Here is a 25,948-nt window from a genome sequence, read left to right as displayed (position 1 = left end):
CATAGCATTTATTAGAAAATATTTAACAGAGGGCAGTACAAAAATTTTAGTGATGAGTCATGTAATATCAAGGCTTGATTATTGCAATTCTCTGTACTACAAATTGCCCAATACACTACTAAGAAAGCTTCAAAATGTGCAAAACCGGGCGGCTAGACTGATAAAAGGCATTAAATTTCGGGAGAGAATAACTCCTGCACTGATCGATCTACATTGGTTACCTGTTAAGGCTAGAATTGAATTTAAAATTTGCTTGTTGACTCACAAAGCACTTACAAGTGATAAGCCTAAATATCTTCGTGATTGCTTGGTCCCCTACCCTGAAGCTACCAGTGCCGCTGTAAGAGTTAGACATGCAGATGACCCACATAGACTATTCGAAATTAGTGTGAATCATGCACTAGGAGGAAGAACGTTCAGCCACGCTGCACCGAGACTCTTTAACGACCTTCCACTCGATATCAAGAATAGCAACAATGTGGCAGCTTTCAAGAAAAACCTGAAGACTTATCTTTTTAGAAAGTGTTATAATAGTGACCTGAAAACTATTAAGCCTGAATACAAATGCTAGCGAAATAACTGATAACGATACAGAGCAAAATATCAACTGGAAAGAAATTATTTTTTTCACACACCAAGGCCCACCTGAACAGACCTTTAGTGTTTGATGGAGGGCGAGAAATAAACCCGTAAAAGTAAAAGTAAGTAAGTACATTATGTACTTGAACATATAATAAATCCATGGAAAACTGCATAAATTATCTTTATCCTGTACTAACGGTATAGTATTTGTTCCGTAACCGAAATACAAACCACGCTATTTACATAGGGTTTACTTTCGGCGTAGCTGAAGTGACTAGCCATTAGATTTTAACGAGGGTTAAACTACTCCCCCGCGCTAGTTAGCACGGGGGTAGGGGAGGGGTAGCTAGCTACCCCTCCCCCCTCCACACACCGGTGAGCTGCCTCACTTCACTTTTGGCTCGGACGATGTACAGACGTTTCTGTCATGTCCTCGCATATTTACAGCCTTAATTTGTTTGCTTTTTCTTCCGGTGTGTGTTTGTTTGAAGTTGGCCTCTACCTTTGCTTTCCACCATGCGGAAATGCCCTGGACTTCCCGATCGCCCCTGTGGAACTTTTATGTCTGCGATCGAGACAGACCCTTACACCCTTTGCCCGCAGTGTCGAGGTCAACTGTGTAGTAGTGATAATCTGTGTATGGAATGTCGGGAGTGGCCTACCTCCCAGTGGGAGAAGTTTGCGCGGCGGCGTAAGAAGAGTTCTAAGAGAGACCGTTCTTCCCCCCAGGCGAAGGAAGGCTCCAAGGACTCTTCTTCCGTTGCCCAAACCTCCTCCGAAGCTCCCACTCGTTTGGTCTCTCGTGAGAGGCCAACGAGTGGTAGCGTAGGCCCTTCTTTTGTTTCCCAAACTCGGTGTGTGGGAGAGGGCGTTGCCTCCCATAGCGAGGCAGCTTCCCCTCCTCCTCCGGGGAGGATATTATTGATTTTGTAGATTACGACCAAACTGTGTCTAATGATGATCTTTTCCAGCTTTGGGCTTCCTTGGGGCTTAAGGGCTCGCCCTCCAAGGAAGCCCTGTTTGATCTGATCCAGTTCGGGGCAGCTGTCCAACAGTCGCCGGTAATACCAGAGGTAGATCCTCTGGCTATTGACGACGTTGTTGTGACAGAGGCGTCCGACGGGTCGGGTCAAACCCCTGCTGCTACTGTTGCTGTTGCTGCTGAAGGCCCAGGTTCCCCCTCCGAACATCCTTCGAGGGGGAAGCTGGGTCCAACGATCTCTCCTGCGAGTGTTGCTCCCCCTTGGGGGAGTGCACTAACAGAGACTCCTCTTCGGAGGACCGACGATGCTGATACCCTGCTACGAGGTCGCCTTCGCCGTAAGGCTCGCCTTCCTCTTCGTCGCCGAGGCCTTCCTTTCCTTACAAGGGAGTCAAGAGGCGCTTCCTCTTCGGGTCGTCATCCTCGTCGTCCCCTATGAAGGACTCTTCTCGTCGGGAGCAGACCGTAGCAGTAACTCCTCTGGACCTCTCTGCTGATCGTTCGCGATCTCCTGTGCCAGCCAGATCTCCCTTGCCTACGCAAGCACCGGTCCCTTTGAGGCAAAAGGACTTCTCTCACAATGTGAGTTAGGCCCTTCCGTGCCAGGTTTCACCTGTGTGCCCTTCAGTAGCGTGCAAGCGCCACCGCTCTCCTGATCGCCAGCGCTCTCCTGCCGTAGAGACTCCTGACTCTCCTCGCCAGCGCTCTCCTGCTCGCCAGCGATCTCCTGTTCGCCAGCGCTCTCCTGCTCGCCAGCGTTTACCTGCTCGCCAGCGTTCACCTGCTCGCCAGCGCTCTCCTGCTCGTCAGCGCCATGGGCGCAAGCGCTCTACGGCAGATGAGTCGTCAGACTCTTCTCGCCAGCGCTCTCATGACCGCCAGCGCTCTCCTGACCGCCAGCGCTCTCCTGACCGCCAGCGCTCTCCTGACCGCCAGCGCTCTCCTGATCGCCAGCGCGCCCCTGTTCGCCAGCGCTCTCCTGCTCGCCAGCTTTCACCTGCTCGCCAGCGCTCTCCTGCTCAGCCCCTGCTGCGCGTCCTGAGCGCCGTCAACCTCCGGCGCGTCAGCGCACTACGGCACGCCCAGTTCCTGATGCACACCAACGCTCATCCATGCGCCCACGATATTCGGATCTGGGCGCCGGCAAGGACATTGTTCCTTTGCCTCGTCAGTGTTCCCCTACGCGTCGACCACCGCCTGCGCTCCAGTCTCCAGCGCGCACTAAAGTGCATACGCACCGCGCGCCCACGAGCCAGCTCCTGAGCCCGCCCACGATCCAGCTCCTGAGCCCGCCCACGAGCCAGCTCCTGAGCCCGCCCACGAGCCAGCTCCTGACCCCGCCCACGAGCCAGCTCCTGACCCCGCCCACGAGACTTCACCTTCGAGACCTTCAGGTACGGCGCGCCATCCTACGTGTTAGCGATCTCCTACGCGCCCGCGCGCGAACGCTCACCAACGCGCCCACGCTTATGATCGCCACAGGGGTCTGACTCGCCCACGCGCCAACTCACCTGTACGCGGTCGGTCGCCCACACGTTCCACTCGTCATCGATCATCAGCGCGCCGTCGTTCGCCAGCACGCCATCACTCGCCAACGCACCATCGCTCGCCAATGCGCTTGATCTCGCCTAGGCCACATCGTTCGCCTACGCGCCATCATTCTCCTGATCGCCAGTGATCACCCAGGCACTCGCGCTCACCTGTGCATTCACGCACATCCTCGCCTGCACGCCCACGCGCCAGCGCGGCCACACGCGCCCGCACCCTCATCTCCACGCGCCCACGGTCGCCCGCGCGCGACCCAGCACCCACGCGCGACCCGACGATTCTGCCATCGTGCGAGCACCAGCCTGACCCGGTAATTTTGCCACCGCGCAAACCAGCGATCCTACCATTTGCGCGAGCACCAGCGCGATTCCTGCCGGCTTTTGCAGCGCGCCCAGCCTTGCGAGGCACCAGGGCCGCGTACTTCCAGATCGTCCTCGCGATCACCATCGCGGAAGCGCCGAGCACGCGCCCAGGAGCAGGAAGAGTCATCGGAGAGGTCCGGACAACGTTCTTCCTCCCTTTCTTCTTTTCAGGCAGGCCCTGTAGTATCGACTCCGAAGGATCAACCGATCCCCTTCCCTCCAGCGGGGGCGCTGACACTGTGTCAGTCAGCCGCCAGCCTTGGTTCGGTTCCCTGATGAAAGCGGTGGTGCAGGCTATGAAGCCAGCCCTCGCTGATCTGGGACTGAAACCAAAGGCTCCCTTGCCCCCACTGAAGAGAAGGAGAGGAGTGGATTTCGCGGTGACTTCTCCCAGGATTAAGCTGGCTCCCAAGAGGTCCGTCGGGAAGGTCCCTTCCCCCTCGCAGGCGTTTTCTCCTTCTCCTGTGAACGAACCTTTCCCGTCCTCGGGAGAATCCAGCGAGGTGAAACACTCTCCCACGGCACCAATGGGAGGAACCTCACCTCAAGGAAGAGAAATGTCTCGCGTAGGAGGGACCTTAGAGACCACTTTGCTGGAGTCCTGTATCCCTCCCAGGAGGGAGCCCAAGGACTCCAAGATGTTACCCAAATCATCGACAAGGTTTTGAAAGTCCAGAGCCAGCCCTTCCCTGGGAGAACGTCCGCGTGTCCCCCCATGAAGAGCCAATGGGGACAGGAGACTTAGCTGCCAGTCCACAAGGAGGAGAGCAGTGCGAATCGGAGCACGCCTTCTGGCAGGTCCTTGGACTAATGAGGCAACTCAATAGTTTCAAGGATCCCGAGACCGCCCCTGCGAAGGCAAGGATACGGTCTTGGACCAGGTTTATGGCATTCAGAAGCCCCCCAAGACCAGTGCAGCCCTGCCCTGGTCCCAAGGGGTGAAGAGCGCCAGGGACAAGGTTGAGGGCCAGCTTTTTGAGCTTGCCTCCTCCAGCCGTTCTTCTGCCGGGAACAAGCTCCTCCCACCTCCTCGCTTGCAGCAGAGGAGGTACTTCGAGATCTTGGAGGAGCCTTGTTTAGCTCTTCCCCTCCACCACTCCGTGGAAGAGCTCACCAGGGGTGTCTCTGTAGAGAAACTCAACACCAGGCAGGTGACATTCACAGTGTCGGAGGTCCTGAGCCAGGAGAAGGTCGCGAAGTGTGCCATGCAGGTCACTTCATGGCTGGATGTCTGGCTAGGGTCTCTGGGCATCCTATTGCGCTCTGAAGACTTGTCCAAGGAGAGCAATAGGAAGGCCCTGGAGACCTTCCTCCTCTCGGGAATGCGCTCTATCAAGTTTTTAGCTCACCAGGTCACTAACCTGTGGGCTAACTCGATTCTCAAGCGCCGTGACACGGTGACCGAGAGGTTCCACCCGAAGGTCCCCACTATGGATGTCAGCAAGCTCAGACACTCCTCCATCCTTGGAGGAAGCCTGTTCGAGCCCAAGGACGTAGAACGGACAGCTGAGAGGTGGAGGAAGACGAGTCAAGATTCGCTCCTCCAGAAGGCCCTTACATCTCGGCCCTACAAACCTCCAGCTCCTCAATAACAACAGCAGCCTCGCAGGACACCGAAGCAGGCTCCGGCAGCTAAGACCAAGGTGTCTAAACCGCAGCCCTTTCCTGTCAAAGACAAGAAGGGCACAAAGTCCTCCAGGGGAGGCAAAAATCCTAGAAGGAGCAGCCGAGGCCGCAAGCGCTAGGATTGGCAATCCCCCTGCGTGTCATACCTCTGGGGGGATGCCTACGAAGTTGCGTGCTCAGGTGACAGCAACTTGGGGCCGATTCCTGCCAGGGACAACCTCTGTGGTCGGACAAGGATATCGCGTCCCGTTCATTTCATGTTAACCTCCCCTGACAGCGAATCCAGTGTCGTTGAGCTCCTATGCCACGGGATCGGCAAAGGGGCTAGCACTTCGGGCAGAAGTCGAGACCATGCTGAAGAAGGATGCTCTCCAGGAGGTCGTGGACGGCTCTCCAGGCTTCTTCAGTCGACTTTTTCTTGTAAAGAACGCGTCTGGAGGCTGGAGACCCGTCATCGACCTCTCAGCCCTGAACAAGTTTGTCAAGCAAACTTCGTTCAGCATGGAGACAGCAGACACGGTCAGACTTGCAGTGAGACCGCAAGACTTCATGTGCACACTGGATCTGAAGGACGCGTACTTCCAGATCCCAATCCATCCGTCTTCCAGGAAGTACCTACGTTTCACCCTAGACAATAAGATCTACCAGTTCAAGGTGCTGTGTTTTGGTCTCTCCACAGCACCTCAGGTGTTCACCAGAGTGTTCACACTGATATCTTCGTGGGCGCACAGGAACGGCATCCGTCTCCTTCGTTATCTGGATGACTGGTTGATCCTGGCAGACTCGGAGTCGACCCTTCTTCGACACCGAGACAGGCTTCTGGGAATTTCCCAAGATCTAGGGATCATGGTAAATCTCGAGAAGTCCTCTCTGTTCCCAACACAACGACTGGTATATCTAGGCATGATATTAGACACCGATCTCCACAGAGCCTTTCCATCAGACGACAGGATAGCAAGGCTGAGGATGGTTGCAAAGCCTTTCCTCAGTCGAGAAGATCTTGCATCCCAATCGTGGTTACTTCTTTTAGGTCACCTAGCCTCCTTGGCCCGTCTAGTTCCCAACGGCCGCCTCAGGATGAGATCTCTGCAGTGGCGGCTCAAGTCCCGGTGGGATCAAGACATCGATTCCCCGGACTTCCTGGTCTCGATAGGACCTGCGGAACGGACGGACCTGCAGTGGTGGGTGACAGACAAAAACCTTTGAAAGGGAGTGGATCTTCTCGTCCTTCCCCCGTATTTGATGCTGTTTTCGGATGTGTCAAAAGAAGGGTGGGGGGCCCACGTTCTGAACCAGAGGGCCTCAGGCCTATGGTCAGAATCAGAAAAGTACCTCCACATCAACCTGCTAGAGTTGAAGGCCGTTTTTCTGGCCCTTCAACAGTTCCAACAGACCCTGGCGGGCCACTCTGTGGTGGTGATGAGCGACAACACCACAATAATGGCTTATATCAACAAGCAGGGAGGTACCTTTTCACAACAGCTACCCCATCTTGCAGTAGAGATACTAAGATGGACCGAAGTTCACTCGATACGTCTATCAGCTCGCTTCATTCCTGGGAAAAGGAATGTGCTCGCCGACAATCTGAGCAGAGCTTCGCAGATAGTGAGTACCGAGTGGTCTTTGGATCCTCAGGTAGCCAACAAAGTCCTGACTTTGTGGGGTTCCCCGACAGTGGACTTGTTCGCGACAGCCTTGAATTTCAAGCTGCCGCTGTACTGCTCCCCAGTCCCGGACCCCAAGGCACTCTGGCAAGATGCCTTCCAACAACGGTGGGACAACATCGATGTCTACGCCTTCCCACCGTTCTGTCTGATGAGAAGGGTGCTCAACAAGACTAGACTATCGGTCAACCTGTCAATGACCTTAATAGCTCCGCTATGGCATCATGCAGAGTGGTTTCCGGACCTTCTGCAGCTCCTGACGCAACCCCCGAGAGAGCTTCCCCCACGACACAAGTTACTCAGACAACCACATTGCAACATCTTCCACAAAGCCATAGCATTGCTTCGGCTTCACGCCTGGAGACTATCCAGTGTCTCTTCACTGAGAGAGGCTTTTCGCAACAAGTTTCGGAAAGGATGTCTTGACACCTGCGAAAGTCATCCACAGGGGTCTACCAGGCGAAGTGGAGAGTCTTCTGTGGTTGGTGTCGTGGGAGGGGTATCTCTCCCCTCGATGCCTCTGTTCGAGCAATAGCAGAGTTCCTCGTTTATGTGCGGGAGGAAATGCGCCTTTCGGTCTCGGCGGTCAAAGGCTATCGCTCAGCCTTAAGCCTTGCCCTCAGGCTGAAAGGAATAGACATTTCTTCCTCGTTGGAACTTTCCTTACTCATATGTAGCTACGAGCTTACCTGCACTCAGTCGGAAGTGAGACCGCCTCCTTGGAACGTGGTTCGGGTCCTCAGGGCTCTGAAGAGACCTCCGTTCGAACCATTACGCCAGGCCTCTAACCAACACCTGACTTGGAAGACGGTATTCCTGCTCGCGCTAGCTTCGGCCAAGCGAGTCAGTGAACTTCATGGTCTCTCATACGACATCGCTCATTCAAGGGGATGGGGGGAGGTAACGTTCAAGTTCGTCCCTGAGTTTGTTGCTAAGACTCAGAACCCTGGAGTTCCGGACCCACGGTTCGACTCCTTCAGGGTTGTGAGTCTCCGCTCCATAACAGATGACCCAGATCACCTGCTACTCTGCCCAGTGAGAAGTCTGAGACGTTATCTGAAGAGAACAGCTGCAGCCCGTCCCTGCGTGCAAGCCCTTTTTGTGAGCACGGGTAGGACGAAGAGGAGGGTCACCAAGAACACCATCTCAGCCTGGATTTGACGGACCATCCATCATGCCTTCAATCCAGACCCTCCTCCGTCACGTCGCCTTGGGGCACTTGATGTCAGGGGCATCGTCACGTCCCTGGCCTTCAAGAGAAACTTCTCTGTGACGCAGGTTCTACAAGCTGGAGTCTGGAAGCGTCAGACGACCTTCACAGCCCACTACCTGCAGACGTGACCCACAGTAGCCTCGATACTTTTTATATCGGCCCTGTGGTTGCTGCACAACAGCTGGTGTAACCTCAGTCTCCTTAATGGAGAGGTAGCAGAAGGTTGAGGGCACTGTTACCCGGTTTTAGTCTGCGTGAATGAAAGAGTATGTCTGGCCCTTACTTCTTTCTTCATCCTCTCCTCTCTTGGGGGAATGCAGCATCCTGGGTCTTTGCATAGCTGACCTCAAACCTCTGCAGGTAAACCATGCTTCCTTGTGTTCCTAGTATTAAGTACAATACTGTCGCGTCCCCCATACCCTGACGAGGTGGTAAGGGGACGTCCTAGCTTAGAATTCCATATAAAGGACTTCGGGTCAACTTCCTAGGACGAGTCACACTTCATCTCTCCACACACACTTATGTAGGCCGCTCGTTTCTTGCGTAGCAATAAACTTGTGAGGTGCAGGTACTCTTTTTCTCGAAGTGCTGCGCACTCGGATTCCGAGTCCCCGGGTAAGCCAAAGCCAGTAAGGCTGGGGACTTTCAACCCTGCCTAAGGGTAAGTCACCTTATGTAAATAGCGTGGTTTGTATTTCGGTTACGGAACAAATGACAAATTCGAAGATAATTTGTATTTTTCCTAACCATACAAACCTTAGCTATTTACACATATTTGCCCGCCGGCCCTGTCCCCCGAGACAAGTCCTACCTCTAAGTGAAGTGAGGCAGCTCACTGGTGTGTGGAGGGGGGAGGGGTAGCTAGCTACCCCTCCCCTACCCCCGTGCTAACTAGCGCGGGGGTAGTTTAACCCTCGTTAAAATCTAATGGCTCGTCACTTCAGCTACGCCGAAAGTAAACCCTATGTAAATAGCTAAGGTTTGTATGGTTAGGAAAAATACAAATTATCTTCGAATTTGTCATTTTATATTTATTTGTTGACATTCTATGGGTCGATTGTATTCGCTTCCGTTCGTTCGTATGTACATAACAGTTTTAGATCTTTGCTTAAATCCCTCCCTCCTTTATTTTTACCAATAGGATTACTTGTTTCCTTATAACCCCTTCTCATTTTTCCCCATATCATTCTAGTATTTTTACCCGCAACGTTTAAATATTCTACTTGATCTAGTACATTTCCTTTTATGTAATACCCACTTGTACATTTTACGTTTTACGCAAGAATTACTCGTTTTCTTACAGACCTTCCTCATGTTTACCCATGTCATTTAAGCATTCTTCTTGATCTGACCCTTCTAATCCCATATACTGTATACCCATTCTCTTATGCAATACCCACATGGGTATATTCCGTTTTATCCTCACCATTCTTCTAATACCGTATTTGTTCCGTTACTGTAATACAAACCTATGCTATTTATTTATTGGTATTACTTTCTGCAAAGCTGAAATGACGAGCCATTAAAATTTAGCGAAGGTTATCTACCCATAAACCTAGTATTGGGGGGATGGTAGCTTGCTACCGCTCCCACTCCCACATCAGTGATTTAGCTCACTTTACTTTTGGCTTGGATGGAGACCGGTTGTAACTGCTCTTCTTAATATTTATGTATACATATATAGAAATGTTGTAAGTTTCCTTTTCAGTGTTTGTGCTGTGCATGTGATAACGTATACGACAGGTTCTCAAGACACTTGCACAAGGCAGGGAACTCTCCCTTCCGACCTCTTCCCTCCTTGTCCAGTGGTCTTGCCGTCGGCGAATAACCTACCGTTGACTCGGCATTCGCCGCAAGGGAGTCGTCATTGTGTGGACCCTCCTCGTTCAGCTGTCGTCTTCGCCTTTTCTTCTTCCATGGGGAACATATGGATTACTGAGGGAAGGGAGTGTGGCCTTTCATAAATTGATTTCGGTCTTTCTCTTCTCAAGGCCGTTCAGCTTTCATGGGCCTCCGACAGTGTACTAACGGGGGAGCACCTTTCCCGTTCGCGGGTTAGGTTGCGCTTCCGATTATTTTCTTAATTATTTCAGTGAAATGATAATTATTTGTAATTCAACTTTTCAGCTTCTTCTCCGTGGGGAACATAGGTTGCTGTGGCGTGATTGGTAACGTCTCTGCCTAGTGTTTGCTTGTTGGGGGTTCGAATCCCGCTCATACTAGTTAGTGCCATTAGTGTCTGCAACCTTACAATCCTTGTGAGCTGGGGGATTTGGGGAAACCTATAGATCTATCTGCTGAGTCATCAGCAGCCATTGCCTGACCCTCCCTGGTCCTAGCTTGGGTGGAGAGGAGGCTTGGGCGCTGATCATATAATATATTGTCAGTCTCTAGGGCATTGTTCTGATTGCCAGGGTAATGTCACTGTCCCTTGCCTCTGCTATTCATGAGCAACCTTTAAACCTTTAAACACTTCCCTTCGGAGGATCATCGGTTCTTCCTATTAGTGAATATTTTTAGCTGATTTAAATAATTGTAATTCTTGTTTTATTACAGTTACTCTCCGCTCCCCTTCTCCCCTCGATGTCGACTGGGGAAGGGAGGGCGCAGTTCTTATGTTACATAATTTTCTTTTTTCCTCAGTTGGCAATGCAGTTGTTCTTTGTTCAACTAAGAGAGCCGACAAAGCAGAGCTGTTCTGTTCATGCCTGGGGAATCTGCTGTCATTGCTGACCCTCAGAGATCGTCATCCCTTCTCTTAGAAGTACTGTACGTCCGTGGCAGCACCTGAGCAGCATTTCATCTTCGAGGAACTAGCTCCGGCTACGCTTCCTCAGGCAGCGCTCTTGCCAGATCATCTTAGAGCGCTACCAGGAGGTTCGCCTGAAGAGGTTGAACTACCTTCCCTTTCGAGGGAGAGTTTTCCTCCCCAGGTGTGGAGTTGTTTCTCCCCAGCGAGGGAGAACTTCCCTGCATCTTCATCACTTCATCACTCAACCTTGATCCTTCACCTTCAAACTGAAAGAAAGGGACACCCTCTCATCGATAGACTTTTCCTAACTCATACAGACTTACAACTTGCCTTTCCCCACTCGGAATTGAGACCTTCCTCTCAGAACATGGTTCAAATCTCCGATCCCTAAAGGAACCTCCTTATGTTCCACTTCACCAGGCAACAAATTTTCTCCTGATTTAAGAACACAATGTTCCTACACACTTGGACAGCAACCATACGAGTCAAGGAACTTCATGGTCTCTCTTTCGACATTGCCCATTATTGAGAAGGGCGAAAGATAATGTTCAGTTTCGTCCCTGAGTATGTCGCCAGACACAGTTTCCAGAGGTGACGGATCCTACACAAGTCTCAACTAGGTAACGGGCGATCCAGATCATCCGTTACTGTACCCGGGGTAAGGTATGAGACTTTACCTAAAGAAAACGGCAACAGCCTGCCCGGGTCTCTCCTCTTGTCAGCACTGGCAGAGACTAGAGGAGGATCACCGGAACATCTTCTCGACATGACGACTCACAGTGTCAGGGGCATAACTATGCCCCTGGTCCTTCTTAGCAGATTACTCTGTGACGCAGGTTTTACAAGAAAGGATGTGAATGCTCCAGGTGACTTTCACAACCTTTCTCCTGCAAGACGTGACCCACAGGAACTCGATACGATCTCTATCGGTCCGGTGGTGGCTGCACAACAGCTGGTTGTATACCTCAAGCTCCTTATTGGACAAGTAGCAGAAGGTTGAGGGCACTGTTACCCGGTTTTAGTCTGTGTGAATGAAAAGATTTGACTGGCTCTTATTCTTTTCTTCATCCTACCCTCTCGTGGGGAAAGCAGCATCCTGGGTTCTCTGCATAAGCTGACCTCAAACCACTGCTCCCTTGTGTACCTAGTATTAAGCTAATACTGTTGCGTCCCCATGCCCTGGCGAGGTGGTATTGGGAAATCTTGGTTACGCCAGGTTTTTCCTACATAGACTCGGAATAACTTTACCTAGACAGTCACACTTCTGCACGTCTCAACACAGCTTTCGTAGGCCGCGGACCTTGCGTAGCAAGGTTTAGCGAGGGCAGGGACTCCTTATTTTTGAGTACTAACATACTCGGATAATGAGTCCCCGGGCAAAGCCAAAAGCAAGATTGGCAGGGACGTCCACCTTTCCTAATGGGTGAGTCACCCCTAATAAATAGCGTGGTTTGTATTCCCGTTACAGAACAAATGACAAATTCATAGATAATTTGTATTTTCCCCAACTATACAAACCTTAGCTATTTATACAAACTTGCCCGCCATCCCTATCCCCCTTGAAGTCCTACCTCCAAGCAAAGTGACTAAATCACAGGTGTGTGAACGGGAATGGTAGCAAGCTACCCCCCCTACCCCCGATAACTAGCGGTGTGGGTAGTTAACCCTCGCTAAATTTTAATGGCTCGTCATTTCAGCTCCACCAAAAGTATAACCCCTAATAAATAGCTAAGGTTTGTATAGTTAGGAAAATACAAATTATCTACGAATTTGTTATATTGGCAGGGACATCCACCCTCCTAATGGGTGAGTCACCCCTATAAATAGCGTAGGTTTGCATTCCAGTCACGGAAAAAATGACAAATTCGGAGATAATTTGTATTTTTTCTGATGATACAAACCTTTAGCTATGTCTACAAACTTACCCGCCAACCCTGTCCCCCTTGAATTCTTACCTCCAAGCGAAGTGAAGCCCAGACACAGGTGTGTGAGTGAAGGGGGTAGCTAACTACCCCGCCTACCCCTCGCTAACTAGCGGGTTGGGTAGTTAACCCTCGCTAAATTCTAATGGATTGTCCTTTCAGCTTTGCTGAAAATAGTTCCCCCATAAATAGCTAAAGGTTTATAACGTTAGGAAAGATATATATTATCTCTGAATTTGTAATTTTTGTTATAACCTTTATTGCTTATTTCCTTACAGGCATCAAGAAAATGGAAGTGAATGTAGCGCCATCTCGAACTGTAAAAACTCGTGCCCAAGTAGTTAGCGTACAGTTTTCTCCTTTTGAGTGGTCAAGTGGTTTACTGGCAGTGGCACTTCCATCATCAATTGCTGTTTACTCACTGAAATTCAAGGTATTTAATGTTTTTAAGTTATTTTACCTTAATGTCTTCAGTTTACATATCTTCATATTGATTAGATTTTTTATGTCATGTGCATCATTTATTGTTTCATTATCCTGTTGCACTTAGTTCACCTGGAACATGGTTGATGGGTATGAGGGAAATTGTGACTGCATTAGGGGAAACTACTTTGGAGGCAGAGTCAACCATAATTGGTTGTTTAACCCCTCTGCTATTGGTGTGACATACATGTCCCAGTAAGCACAAATGATCAGTAGCTGGTTGGGATGTCTACGTTCAGGGGGGATATAAAATTTAAAAGGACAAAATATTTACCTAGGGAGGATGGAGTCTGTTCAGACTGCCTTCTACCTTAGGGTTGAGTGTGGTTTACTTGATTTTACTATACTGTATAAAATTCAAGTACAGTAAAGGCAAAATCCAAGTCATTCTAGACTGGGGAATTACCAACAATATTGATACTTTTGAAGAAAAATTTGTGTTGGTTAATTTTCTTTAATATTTGTGAGATTAATTTATTGTAAAGGCCTTTCATTCACTCCGAACTGTCCAGTTTTAAACCTTAAGCAAGATTTTTTATTATGTTTCTACAGCTCTTGAGGATTGCTAAGGCAGTGACTCGCACAACAATATTTGCCTTGAAATTTATGTAACATAGTTCCTAATGTTTACTTGTTCCGTAACTAGAATGCAAACCTACGCTATTTAAAAGGGGTATTACTTTCGCCGAAGCTTAAAGTACGAGCCATTCAAATTTTAGTGAGGGTTAACTACCCATTCCACTAGTTAGTGGGGGTGGGGGGGGTAGCTTTCTCCTGCTCCCACTCACACACCTGTGATTTAGTTCACTTTGCTTTTGATTCGGATGGTGAACGGTCGTTGCCGTTCTTCATCCTCACCAAGTTATTTTGGACTGCCATTGATGCTTTTTGTTTGTGCTTTCTTTTTATTAGTGATTGTGCATGCGTTGACTTCTCCCAACCATGCATACCTTGCCTGGACTTGAAGGCTGGCCCTGCAGTACCTTCATGTCGGCTGTGGACACTGATCATCACACCCTTTGTCACGGCTGCAGAGGTCAATAGTGTGATAGTGAAAACAAGTGTTGTGAGTGTCAGGAGTGGTCTGTCTCCAGTGGGAAAGGTTTGGGCGCCGGCGGAAGAAGAAGTCAAAGCGGGATATTTCTCCTTCAAAGATTTCTTTGAAAGGAAAAAAACCCAAGGTTTCTTCATGCGCTTCCCGACCTTTCTTCGAAGTTCCTACTCAATCGGCCTCTTCTGAGAGACCGCCGAGTAGTAGCGTAGGCCCTTTAATTGTTGGTCAACCCCAGTCCTCAAGAGATGGTGTTGCTTCTCCTAGCGAAGCAGCCTCACTTCTCCTCCCGGGTGAGGCCTTGTGTCTTTCTCCTTTTGTACAGGTGTGGTCGGCCTTGGGGCTTCTGGGTCCGCCCTCCAAGGACTCCTTGCTGCAGCTCATCATCCATGGTGCTAGTGTGCAGCCTTCGTCGACTTCGGAGGTGGATCCTCTGGCTTATGTCAACGTATTGGTGTCTGAGTCATCTTCTGCTGCTGCTGCCAACGCTCCTGCCTCTTCAGACTCTTCAGCTGTTGCTGCCGACTGTGCTTCCCCCGTTCCTGATCATCCTTTGAGGTGGAAGCAAAGTTTTTCGTCTGTCACTCCTGTGAGTGTTTCTCTTCGGTGGAGGAGTTCACTCATAGAAACTCCTCTGCGGAGGACTGCTGCTTCTAAAGGTCAGCTTGCTGATCCACCGGCCCCCAGGGGGTTTCATCGATCTCACAGAGCTCGCCCTCCACTTCGTCTTAAAGATCGCCCTTCACTATTGGTGAAAAGGCGTCTCTTCGGGTTTTCAACCTCGTTTTCGCAGCCTTCCCCCGCAGAGGAGCCTCCTCTTTTGTTTTCTTCTGGCCCTCAACCTTCGCCCATTCCAGGACCTTCTTATGAAGCTGCCGTTAGTCCTCGGATTTCGGCCTAGGACTCTTCTGTGGATTGCTCGCAATCCTCTTCGGAGGATGTTCGCCCTTCCAAAGGGCACATCCCTGTTCCTGCATCGTGCCAACCTTCTGACCTGCCTCCTCCGTTCCTGTGGAATGCGCCTTCCTTCACAGCGTTCCAGACCTTCGGCTGGGCGCCAGGGCTCACCAACCTGCCAGAGCTCATCAGTGCAACAGCACTCACCAACATCTTGTCAGCGCTCTTCAGCAGGCCAGCGCATCAATGCTCTCCGGCCCTCTCCAATGTCCCAGCTACAGTATCTGATCGCTGGTGCTCTCTTGCATGTTCTCACCGTTCGAAGCACCAGCATATGCCAGCTTGCTAGCTTGTCTACGATCACCAGTGTGACAGCGCTCTCCTGCGCTGCTGCGCTCGCCTACTCGTCAGCGCTCTCCAGCTTGCAAACGCTCTCTTGCGCATCAGCGCTCTGAAACTCACAAGTGCTCTTCTTTGCGCCATCACTCTCCAGCTCACCTGCTCACCCGCGCTTACTTGTGCACCTGCGCCCGCCTGCGCACCAACGTTCTCCAGCTCACCTGCACACCAGCATTCGCCTACTCTCCAGTACGCCAGTGCTCTCCTACCTTGTACTCTCCTGCGTTCAAACGCTTTCTGGCTCGCCAGCACTCACCAATGCGCCACCACTCTCCTGCGCACTTGCGCAAGAGTCAAAAAGAGTAAAAGGGCAAACTTTTTGACAGTCACCATCCCTCCATTCCCCTCCCCGCAAATGCATTACAGCACGCCCACCGGGAAAAAGAGGAAGAAGGGTTCAAGCCAAAGATTCCATCTTCAAAGATGGACCCACCGCATCAACCATCGGTCAAGACTCCTCACAGGGATCCATTGATCCCTTTTACTTCAGGAGCTCTCACTGACTGCCACCGACAGCCGTCAGCCTTGGTTCAGTGCCATGGTCAGAGCAGTGGTGCAAGCTTTCCGGCCTACTTTATCATCTCGCTCTTCGCAGACCTCACAACATCAGATGACACCAGCAGATCTCCTGCAAAGAACCTTGGCTGCTTCTCCCTTGAAGAGAAAAAGAGGAGTCTCAGATGCAGTAACATCCCCTAGGGTGAAACTAACTCCTGTTAGGCCTTCGAGGCCTGTCCCTCCTGACTCACCCTCCGGACACTCTTCTGCCTCACCTCTGCTGAGGGAGTCTCCCACCTTTGGAGGCCAATTCTCCTTTCCCAGAGAGTTCTCTACCGCCAGCGGAAGTAAGGAAGGACAACTCCATCCGGCCTTCGATGCTGGAGTCCTATTTCCTACCCCACATGGAATCAAAGGACACTTCCTAAGTCTTCTTCAAAAACCTCCAGGCCTTCAGGAACTACCAGTCACTCTAGGAATGTTCACGACCCACCCAGAGAGGAGCTCTCTGGGATGGAAGAAGGAGACTTCACTGCCAGTCCCACTTCAGAGGGGGAGCAGAAGTAGTCAGAACATGCCTTCTGGCAAGTCCTGACTCTCATCAGGGTACTCAACGGGTTTACCGACCTGGAGATACCCCCACGAGAGGGCAAAGACGTGGTTTTAGATTTTGTGTCTTTGGCACTCAAAAGCCCTCTAAGACCAGTGCAGCCTTTCCCTGGTCTCAAGGGCTAAAGAGTGCCGGGGCAAAGATCGCCCAACAGCTCTCCGAGATGTTCTCCTCTCAATGCTTCGGCTCTACCACCAAGCTTCTCCCACATCCAGCAGAGGAGGTACTTTGAAGTTTTGGATGAGCCTTGTCCAGCTCTTTCACTCCACCACTATCTGGAAGAGCTCACCAAGGGAGTCTCTTGAGAGGCAGTCTTTTACGTTCCATTCATAACTTGTGTTGCCAAATGATGTTTCTACACTTTCTAACCCTATCTACTCGAGATACACCAGCCATACTCCTCAGACACTTCATCTCAAACACATTCAATTTCTGTCTCTCCATCACTTTCAGTTGTGGGGAATGAAAGTGATGGAGAGACAGAAATTGAATGTGTTTGAGATGAAGTGTCTGAGGAGTATGGCTGGTGTATCTCGAGTAGATAGGGTTAGGAACGAAGTGGTGAGGGTGAGAACGGGTGTAAGAAATGAGTTAGCGGCTAGAGTGGATATGAATGTGTTGAGGTGGTTTGGCCATGTTGAGAGAATGGAAAATGGCTGTCTGCTAAAGAAGGTGATGAATGCAAGAGTTGATGGGAGAAGTACAAGAGGAAGGCCAAGGTTTGGGTGGATGGATGGTGTGAAGAAAGCTCTGGGTGATAGGAGGATAGATGTGAGAGAGGCAAGAGAGCGTGCTAGAAATAGGAATGAATGGCGAGCGATTGTGACGCAGTTCCGGTAGGCCCTGCTGCTTCCTCCGGTGCCTTAGATGACCGCGGAGGTAGCAGCAGTAGGGGACTCAGCAGTATGAAGCTTCATCTGTGGTGGAAATGTGGGAGGTTGGGCTGTGGCACCCTAGCAGTACCAGCTGAACTCGGCTGAGTCCCTGGTTAGGCTGGAGGAACGTAGAGAGTAGAGGTCCCCTTTTTGTTTTGTTTCTTGTTGTTGTCGGCTACCCCCCAAAATTGGGGGAAGTGCCTTTGGTATATGTATGTATGTATTACAGTACTTTATTACTGGGATGACAGTTTGGCATGTACATTTAAAGTCGTAAACGCAATATCACATTGAAAGCATTACTGAATAGACATTGTTACTTAGTGTTGTGATTCTAGTTGAAGCAACCAGAGTGGTTTCTCCCCATATGGGAGCTTTGTCATTGATGGTCGCTCAGACCTCGACTTCTATTCTTACAGACCTTGAGGTCAAGGTTGTTAAACAAGAAATGGAATTTCATTCCCCTTCCTTTTCCAACTTCTCATCTACCTCCTCTTCCTCTTCCGATTCTGATGCTTCATCCAAGATGTCGAAGCCAGGAAGATTAGTCATAGTAGTATAGAAAAGGCTCCTTAAAACACCACCACCTCTTTTAGGATGGGGATGCCATGGCCCAGGTTTCCCTATTAGCCAGGTGGGACAGAGGTGCACAGCCTCATACCAGTTCATGTGCACTTATTGCTGCTATGTATTGGAGGAGCTTGGGTGGTCTCCACCTTTCTAACATGGATGGTGTACTGCGGCTCCCTTCTCTGATTACAGTACAGTACTGTACTTCGGTACCTGCATTGAAAAGATAGCACCTCTCAAGATTGTCGTTATGTTCTTTTGCGCATCTAACAACAATGGGCTAGAGGTATTGGGACTGATACCCTATGCTCATCAGCACTGGGCTGGTACCACCTCGCTTCCCCGATCAACAGAGGAGAGGATACGCGTTACTTCTATCTCTGCTTGATCACTGCCTGAAATTTTTCTCATGCTGTTGGCAACTGTTCAGGTCCATCATCAGCCCTCGATTATGATGCTGGGTCTGTCTCTAGGTCCTAGCGCTTGTATTCGTGGGAGGGCGTGAGTCTCCGGAGTAACCTGCTGCACCCTCTACCAGGGCTGGATATGGGACTTCTCTGGATTTGTCTGCCCCTAAGGTACTGGACCTTTACCTGGAAGCAGACAATTCATAATCAGTGTTCTTGTGGACATTCTACCACTCAGTCATGAGTGCAATGGACTGGGTGAAGTGACTGTGGCACTGCCTTCAGGGAGGACTTCATTCATTGATTGGCACTTTGGTGCCCCTCAAGGGTCAAGGTACACTCGGGCACACTATTCTATCGTATTTCTTCCTCTTGTTTTTATAGTTTACCTAAGAAATATTTATTTTCATGTTGTTACTGTTCTTAAGATATTTTCAATATTTAACTTAGCCGGTGATTATAATAGCGGCAACTCTGTTGCTCGACAGAAAACTCTAAGGTAAAATTCGCCAGCGATCGCTACACAGGTTGCGGGTGTGCCCAACAGCGCCATCTGTCGTCCAGATACCCAGTACTCAATGTAAACAAAGAACTCAATTTTCTCTCTGTCTTGCTCCCGACAAGACGTGCTTATTCGCTGTTGCTAAACTGGACTTGTTTTCACAACTAATTGGTGAAGTACACTATTCTAGTTTTGAGCTTTCGCTATGCAGGTGTTTTATCTTCATCTTAAATCTTGAACTCGTTTTGGATAGATTTAATTATGGTGACAAAGAGAGTATGGACTTTCTTTCACTTTTGAATGGCCGACCCTTCCCTTAGCGGAAGTGTGTTTAGGCTTTTAGTAATTATATCACGTTATAGAGTTTCCTCTATATATTTTATATCTCTCCGCCTTTATTAGGCCTCTTCGATTAACTTTCCATTTATTATAAACATATAAAAATAATTTTAATGTTTTGTTTATATAGACTTTTCCTGAGAGTAGGCGGTCCTAACTTGGAAACCGAAGTTAATCAACGTTGAGCCCTTAATATCGTAATTAGCTTTTAAAGAGCTAAGGATTTAAAACTTTTTAAATGTAATATTTTATGAAAGAATTTCTTTGATAGTCTTCGTACTGTTTTCAAAGATGAACTAACGTTTAGTTTATTTATGCTACGCAGTTGTTGACGTTCAGGACGTTCAACATGCGCTCTATCGTTACGATAGAGAGAGAGTGTATCACGGTTTCACTTTGCAGTAAGAGTAAATCGATTCTGACGTTTTGTTCATTCTTTCTTAGCTTAAATGTTTTAAATTCTATTTTAAAGGAACTTTATTTGAAAAACCTTTCAGTTTTTTCCTTTAGTCAAATAACATGTTTTTTTGACGAAATATAATTGGGCTCTTCTCTTAGGTGCAAAATCAAGAGAGAAAGAGAGAGAGAGATAGAGACGGAGGGAGAGAGAGGAGAGAAAACGTTCCGTTCAAGCGGGTAACGTTGTTCTCGTGTTACTCTCGTCCCTAGTCGCTGTACGGGGAGGAAGGATAAAACGTTTTAGTTTTTTATTCTCGTCCCCAGGCTATGTGCGGTGAGAGATTGAAAACGTAGTTATATGAACTAGTGTTTAGTCTCTTTCCCAGCCACTGATTTTTTTTTTTTTTTTTTTATCTTTAAATATGTTTTCTGTTTTTTGCTGGTATTAATGAGCTTGCATTATACGACTGATTTCGCAATTACTACCTTTTAATGAATGGTAGAATTGCGTGTTTCAGGTAGAAATCAGTAAAAATTTCAGTGAAATAAGTGCAAAACAGAAAATCGAAGTGATAAAGTGATATGCGCAAAGTGTTACAGTGTTGCGTCCGAGGGTTCGTCTGTTCGTGCCTGTCGTTCACCTAGTCCGGGACCTCTTACATGCTCCCAAGCCCAGGGGAGAAGTAATGTCAAACGACTTATGGGTTCGAGAGGCCTTGACCAACGAACAGACGTTTTCCCTCTATGGTATCGGGTGTATCTTACCAAGATCTCCCCTACCATAAGACGAGAGAGACGTTGTTTCTCCTCGTCATCCGAAGGCTTTTCGCATAAGAAACCTGTCACAAGGTTTCGAAGCCCTTAAGCGAAAGTCAGTCCTTTCAGGACAGGTCCAGCGTCCTGGTTACAACCATTAGGACAGCTCTGACCCTATGCAGTCATCGGATAACTGCTCGCCGCCTAACAAAAGCGTAACACAGACTCCGAGAGTCTTTTTTTTGTAGGCAAAGTGTTGCGGTCACAGACGTTACCCTCGTCTCTTACCACAACCATTTCCGTTGATCCTTAATGGGTTGTATGGCAAGACATGCAGTATATGCTTGCCTCCCTTATGGAAGACTATTCTGCCGATTAGTCCGTTGAGTCTAGCCGTTTATCTCATCGATATCCTGGCTTTCAGCCAACCTAACGTTCCTTTGTGCTTACTGTTGACGTTGGCGTAGCTTAGTCACGTCAGTCAGGTTGTTTAGAACCACACTCGATGCGGTCTCGTGTGGTTTTTCAGCCGCATTTGGACGTTAGGCCACTTGCTGAGGCTCCTGTTGACGTTCAAGACGTTCACTAACAATCGAAGTTGACTTGTTTTGACGCTGTGCGTCAACCTCCGCATTCTAGAGTTGTTTTGACTCCTCAGTCTAGGCAGTCAAAGCAGTCTCGAGTGGACGCTGTGCGTCCTCACGCACCTGTTGTGGTTGACAGTTCAGTTGTTGACAGTTCACAGACTGTCAAGCAGTTACATGACGTTGCGTTCTGGTCCGCTACTAATGCACCAGTGAGTGTGGACTCTGCTTGTAAAGCATTGCCACCACGGTAGGTCTCTCCCTTGCTTGAGACTCAGCTTTTATCGGACAAGGTTCCTGTAGATGAGGAAGTTGCTGTTCCCCCTCCTACTGATATTCCCTTGAGGACTCTGTCAGATGGAGAGGAGCCTAAAGCTGCTTAGCCTCCTATGGACTTTAATTAAATCATGATGATTTTTTTAAGGATCTTTGTCCGGATCTTTTTGTAACTGCTGCTCCTCGTTCGCCTAAACGTCAGAGCTTACACTAGGCCTAGCTACTTCGAAGCCGTTGTTTTTAAGCTAGTGCTCTCTCGCTCTCCTAGAGAGCTTTACGTTGGCTAGGCGACTGGTTTTTCACCAGGAGGAGTTTGGGGGATACAGCCTTTGCTTTCCCTTCTTTTAAACTGGTTTATAGAGCGAGAGTCTGATATGACACGAGAGAAGTTCTCGGCTTGGGAGTTCATGCCTCTGCCCAGATAGACTTCTCAATTCTCGTAGACTCTCCCTGGCGCCTGGCCAGGAGACGCTCCAAGTTGTTTACAGGTCAACTTCTCAGCTGTTTTCGAGCCTTTGAAGTTTTGCTGTACAATTATGTCACGCATAACAAGGCTTTCAGGGATGGTAAACGGTACCGCCTCAGTCGCTAACCCCGTCTGTTGCCACACCTGCTCCCGTAGACCCTAAATGGGCTTTGCTGCAAGACATGCAGTCCAAGCTTGCGTCCTTGATAGAGGACTTTAATGCGGAGAAGGTTGCTACCGAACCTTCTGGCCAACAACCTTCCAACCGGTCGGTTGTGCGCCCTGTTGACGCTGAGGTAACCTACTCGCGTCTGCCAGTTGAGGTGGTTCCTCCACCGATGCGACCCAGTGTGGGTTGCCAGCCGCACGTTGACGTTAAGCGACGCTCGGAGGTGGTTGTTGACGTTCAGGACGTTCAACAACCAGCAGAGGTGACTTGTTTTGACGCAGTGCGTCAACCTTAGCAACCCGGTAGGGTGTTGACTGCACAACCCAGACGGTCTAGACAGTCTCGGGTTGACGCTGTGCTTCCTCGCGCACCCATGGTTGTTGACAGTTCACAGACTGTGCAGCAGTTCCATGATATTGCGTCCGGCTCCGTCACGCATCCACCAGTGCGACCGGACTCAGCGAGCCAGACGTTACCCACTCCGTTGCCGTTTCCTCATCAGTTTTCGGATGAGGAACCCTCTGATGAGGACGTTGCTGAACAACAAGACGATCAGCCCCCAGAATAGATCAAGCCCTGCTATCCATCCAGAAGATGCTGAAGAAGGAACGCTGCTCAGTCAGGCTGTGGATGAGTCTGGTAGGGACGCTGTCATCCGTGGAACAATTTGTGTCACTAGGAAGACTACACCTCCGTCCTCTTCAATACCATCTAGCTTTTCACTGGAAAAAGGACAAGACGCTAGAAGCGGTCTCGATCCCGGTTTCCGAAAAGATAAAGTCTTGTCTGACTTGGTGGAAGGACAATATCAACCTAAGAGAGGGTCTTCCCCTGGCTGTTCAGACTCCCAACCACGTTCTCTTCTCGGACGCATCGGACGTGGGCTGGGGCGCGACACTAGACGGTCGGGAATGCTCAGGACTGTGGAACTCGAGTCAGAGGAGCATGCATATCAACTGCAAGGAGCTGTTGGCAGTACATCTGGCCTTGAAAAGCTTCAAGTCTCTTCTTCGAGGCAAAGTGGTGGAAGTTAACTCGGACATCACCACGGCCTTGGCGTACATCTCCAAACAAGGAGGTACCCACTCACTGACGTTGTACGAGATCACAAGGGACCTGCTCACCTGGTCAAAAGGTCAAGACATCTCCCTAGTAACGAGGTTCATCCAAGGCGACTTGAACGTCATAGCAGATTGTCTCAGTCGGAAAGGGCAAATAATTCCAACCGAATGGACCCTCCACAAGGATGTGTGCAAGAGACTTTGGGCCACTTGGGGTAAAACCATCCATAGATCTCTTTGCAACCTCGCTGACCAAGAGGCTTCCAATCTATTGCTCTCCAGTCCCGGACCCAGCAGCAATACATACAGATGCTTTCCTCCTAGATTGGTCACATCTGGATCTCTACGCATTCCCACCGTTCAAGATTGTCAACAAGGTACTGCAGAAGTTCGCCTCTCACGAAGGGACAAGGTTGACGTTAGTTGCTTCCCTCTGGCCCGCGAGAGAATGGTTCACCGAGATACTTCGATGGTTAGAAGACGTTCCCAGTAGTCTTCCTCTAAGGGTAGACCTTCTACGTCAGCCACACGTAAAGAAGGTACTCCAAAGCCTCCACGCTCTTCGTCTGACTGCCTTCAGACTATCGAAAGACTCTCGAGAGCTAGAGGCTTTTCGAAGGAAGCAGCCAGTGCGATTGCTAGAGCAAGGAGAGTTTCTTCCATTAGAGTCTACCAATCGAAGTGGGAAGTCTTCCGAGACTGGTGCAAGTCAGTTTCTGTATCCTCGACCAGTACCTCTGTAGCTCAAATAGCTGTTTTTTCTCTTATACCTGAGAAAAGGACGATCCCTTTCAGCTCCCACTATCAAGGGCTACAGAAGCATGTTGGCATCGGTCTTCCGGCATAGAGGCTTAGATCTTTCCAAACATAAAGATCTGCAAGACCTCCTTAAGTCTTTTGAGACCACCAAGGAGCGTCGTTTGGCTACCCCTGGATGGAATTTAGACGTGGTACTAAGATTCTTCATATCAGACAGGTTGGAGCCGTTACAATCAGCCTCCCTGAAAGATCTCACTCTTAAGACTCTTTTCCTGGTATGCTTAGCCTCGGCTAAAAGAGTCAGTGAGATTCATGCCTTCAGCAAGAACATAGGATTTTCGTCAGAAAAAGCCACTTGTTCGCTACAACTTGGTTTTCTAGCCAAAAATGAGCTGCCTTCTCGGCCTTGGCCTAAATCTTTCGATATCCCCAGCTTATCTGAGATCGTAGGCAATGAACTAGAAAGAGTCTTATGCCCTGTTAGAGCTCTTAAGTTCTATTTAAAGCGTACTAAACCTTTACAAGGCCAATCTGAAGCTTTATGGTGTTCAGTTAAGAAACCATCCTTGCCTTTGTCAAAGAATGCTTGGTCAGACTTTATCAGATTGTTAATACGAGAAGCTCATTCACATCTGAGTGAGGAAGACCGAACTTTGCTTAAGGTGAAGACGCACGAAGTTAGAGCTGTAACAACTTCCGTGGCCTTTAAGCAAAATATATCTCTGCAAAGTATAATGGACGCAACCTATTGGAGAAGCAAGTCAGTGTTCGCGTCATTTTACTTGAAAGATGTCCAGTCTCTTTACAAGAACTGCTACACACTGGGACCATTCGTAGCAGCGAGTGCAGTAGTGGGTGAGGGCTCAACCACTACAATTCCCTAATTCCATAACCTTTTTAATCTTTCTCTTGAAATGTTTTTATTGTTGTTTTTGGGTTGTCCGGAAGGCTAAGAAGCCTTTCGCATCCTGGTTGATTTGGCGGGTGGTCAAAGTCATTTCTTGAGAAGCGCCTAGATTAGGGGTTTGATGAGGTCCTGTTGTATGGGTTGCAACCCTTGATACTTCAGATCCTAGGGGTCGATCAGCATCCTAAGAGGATCGCGAGGCTCCGTAAGGAAGACGTACTTAAAAAGGCAGAGTAATTGTTCAAGTCGACTTCCTTTCCAGGTACCTATTTATTTTGTTTTTGTTATTTTGATAACTTCTAAAATGAAATAAAAATTCTTAGCTCATAATAATGTAAACATATTTTGCTGGTCTCTACCCACCCCCCTGGGTGTGAATCAGCTATTATAATCACCGGCTAAGTTAAATATTGAAAAATGTTATTTTTATAATAAAATAAATTTTTGAACATACTTACCCTGTGATTATAAATTAAAGGACCCTCCCTTCCTCCCCAATAGAGACGCAGTGGGACGAGGAGAAAATTGAGTTCTTTGTTTACATTGAGTACTGGGTATCTGGACGACAGATGGCGCTGTTGGGCACACCCGCAACCTGTGTAGCGATCGCTGGCGAATTTTACCTTAGAGTTTTCTGTCGAGCAACAGAGTTGCAGCTATTATAATCACCGGGTAAGTATATTCAAAAATTTATTTTATTATAAAAATAACATTTTTATTTTTTCTTGTTTCCTTGCCTCACTGGGCTATTTTCCCTGTTGGAACTTCTGGGCTTATAGTATGCCGCTTTTCCAACTAGGGTTGTAGCTTAGCAAGTAATAATGATAATAATAATATATCTGGACCTGCTTTGGTCATAACTTGCTATTAAAAAAGTTCCTGGCACTTGCACTCTCTAGGCAAAAAAGATTCTATGTATAAGTCATCCCCTCTTCGAGTTAACCTGTCAGTATGCGCACTGACGGGGTGATTACTCTTCTTGGAGAAATTCATGTTGGAAGGCACGTCTGTCTTGGCCGCTGAGTTGGCGGTCATGGAATAGTCTGCCATGGCCTCCCTCCAAGCTGTCTCTTGGCTTACCCAGTGCTCAGGTGCAGTGACATACTTTGCAAAGTCTCTAGAGAAGTACAAGAGTCTTGTGCTGTCTGGTGGGAGGGCAGTTACCTCCCTTGCACATCAGTCAGCAAACACTGGGCCAAATATGTTTTGAATAGGAGAGATGCCTTGGTGTTCCAATGCTCAAAATAAGTTGGTTCATATGTAGCTCTGACACTGTAACGAGTCAGTGC

The 25,948-nt window shown here is 49.0% G+C and overlaps 1 protein-coding gene across 4 annotated transcripts in view; it reads left to right on the top strand.

The window, feature by feature from the left end:
• Positions 1-25,948, top strand: part of Nup37 (nuclear pore complex protein Nup37) — a 79,722-nt gene that overhangs the window by 16,488 nt on the left and 37,286 nt on the right. For all 4 annotated transcript variants that reach the window (XM_068360740.1, XM_068360741.1, XM_068360742.1 and 1 more), the window contains exon 2: positions 12,930-13,084. In XM_068360740.1, the coding sequence (XP_068216841.1) occupies positions 12,941-13,084 (144 nt within the window). In that variant the 5' untranslated portion in view covers positions 12,930-12,940. The remainder of the gene's footprint in view (positions 1-12,929; positions 13,085-25,948) is intronic.

The sequence above is a fragment of the Palaemon carinicauda genome, chromosome 37 (assembly GCF_036898095.1).
Source record: "Palaemon carinicauda isolate YSFRI2023 chromosome 37, ASM3689809v2, whole genome shotgun sequence".
NCBI classification, from domain to species: Eukaryota; Metazoa; Arthropoda; class Malacostraca; order Decapoda; family Palaemonidae; genus Palaemon; species Palaemon carinicauda.
This window is presented reverse-complemented; position numbering and strand designations above follow the sequence as displayed.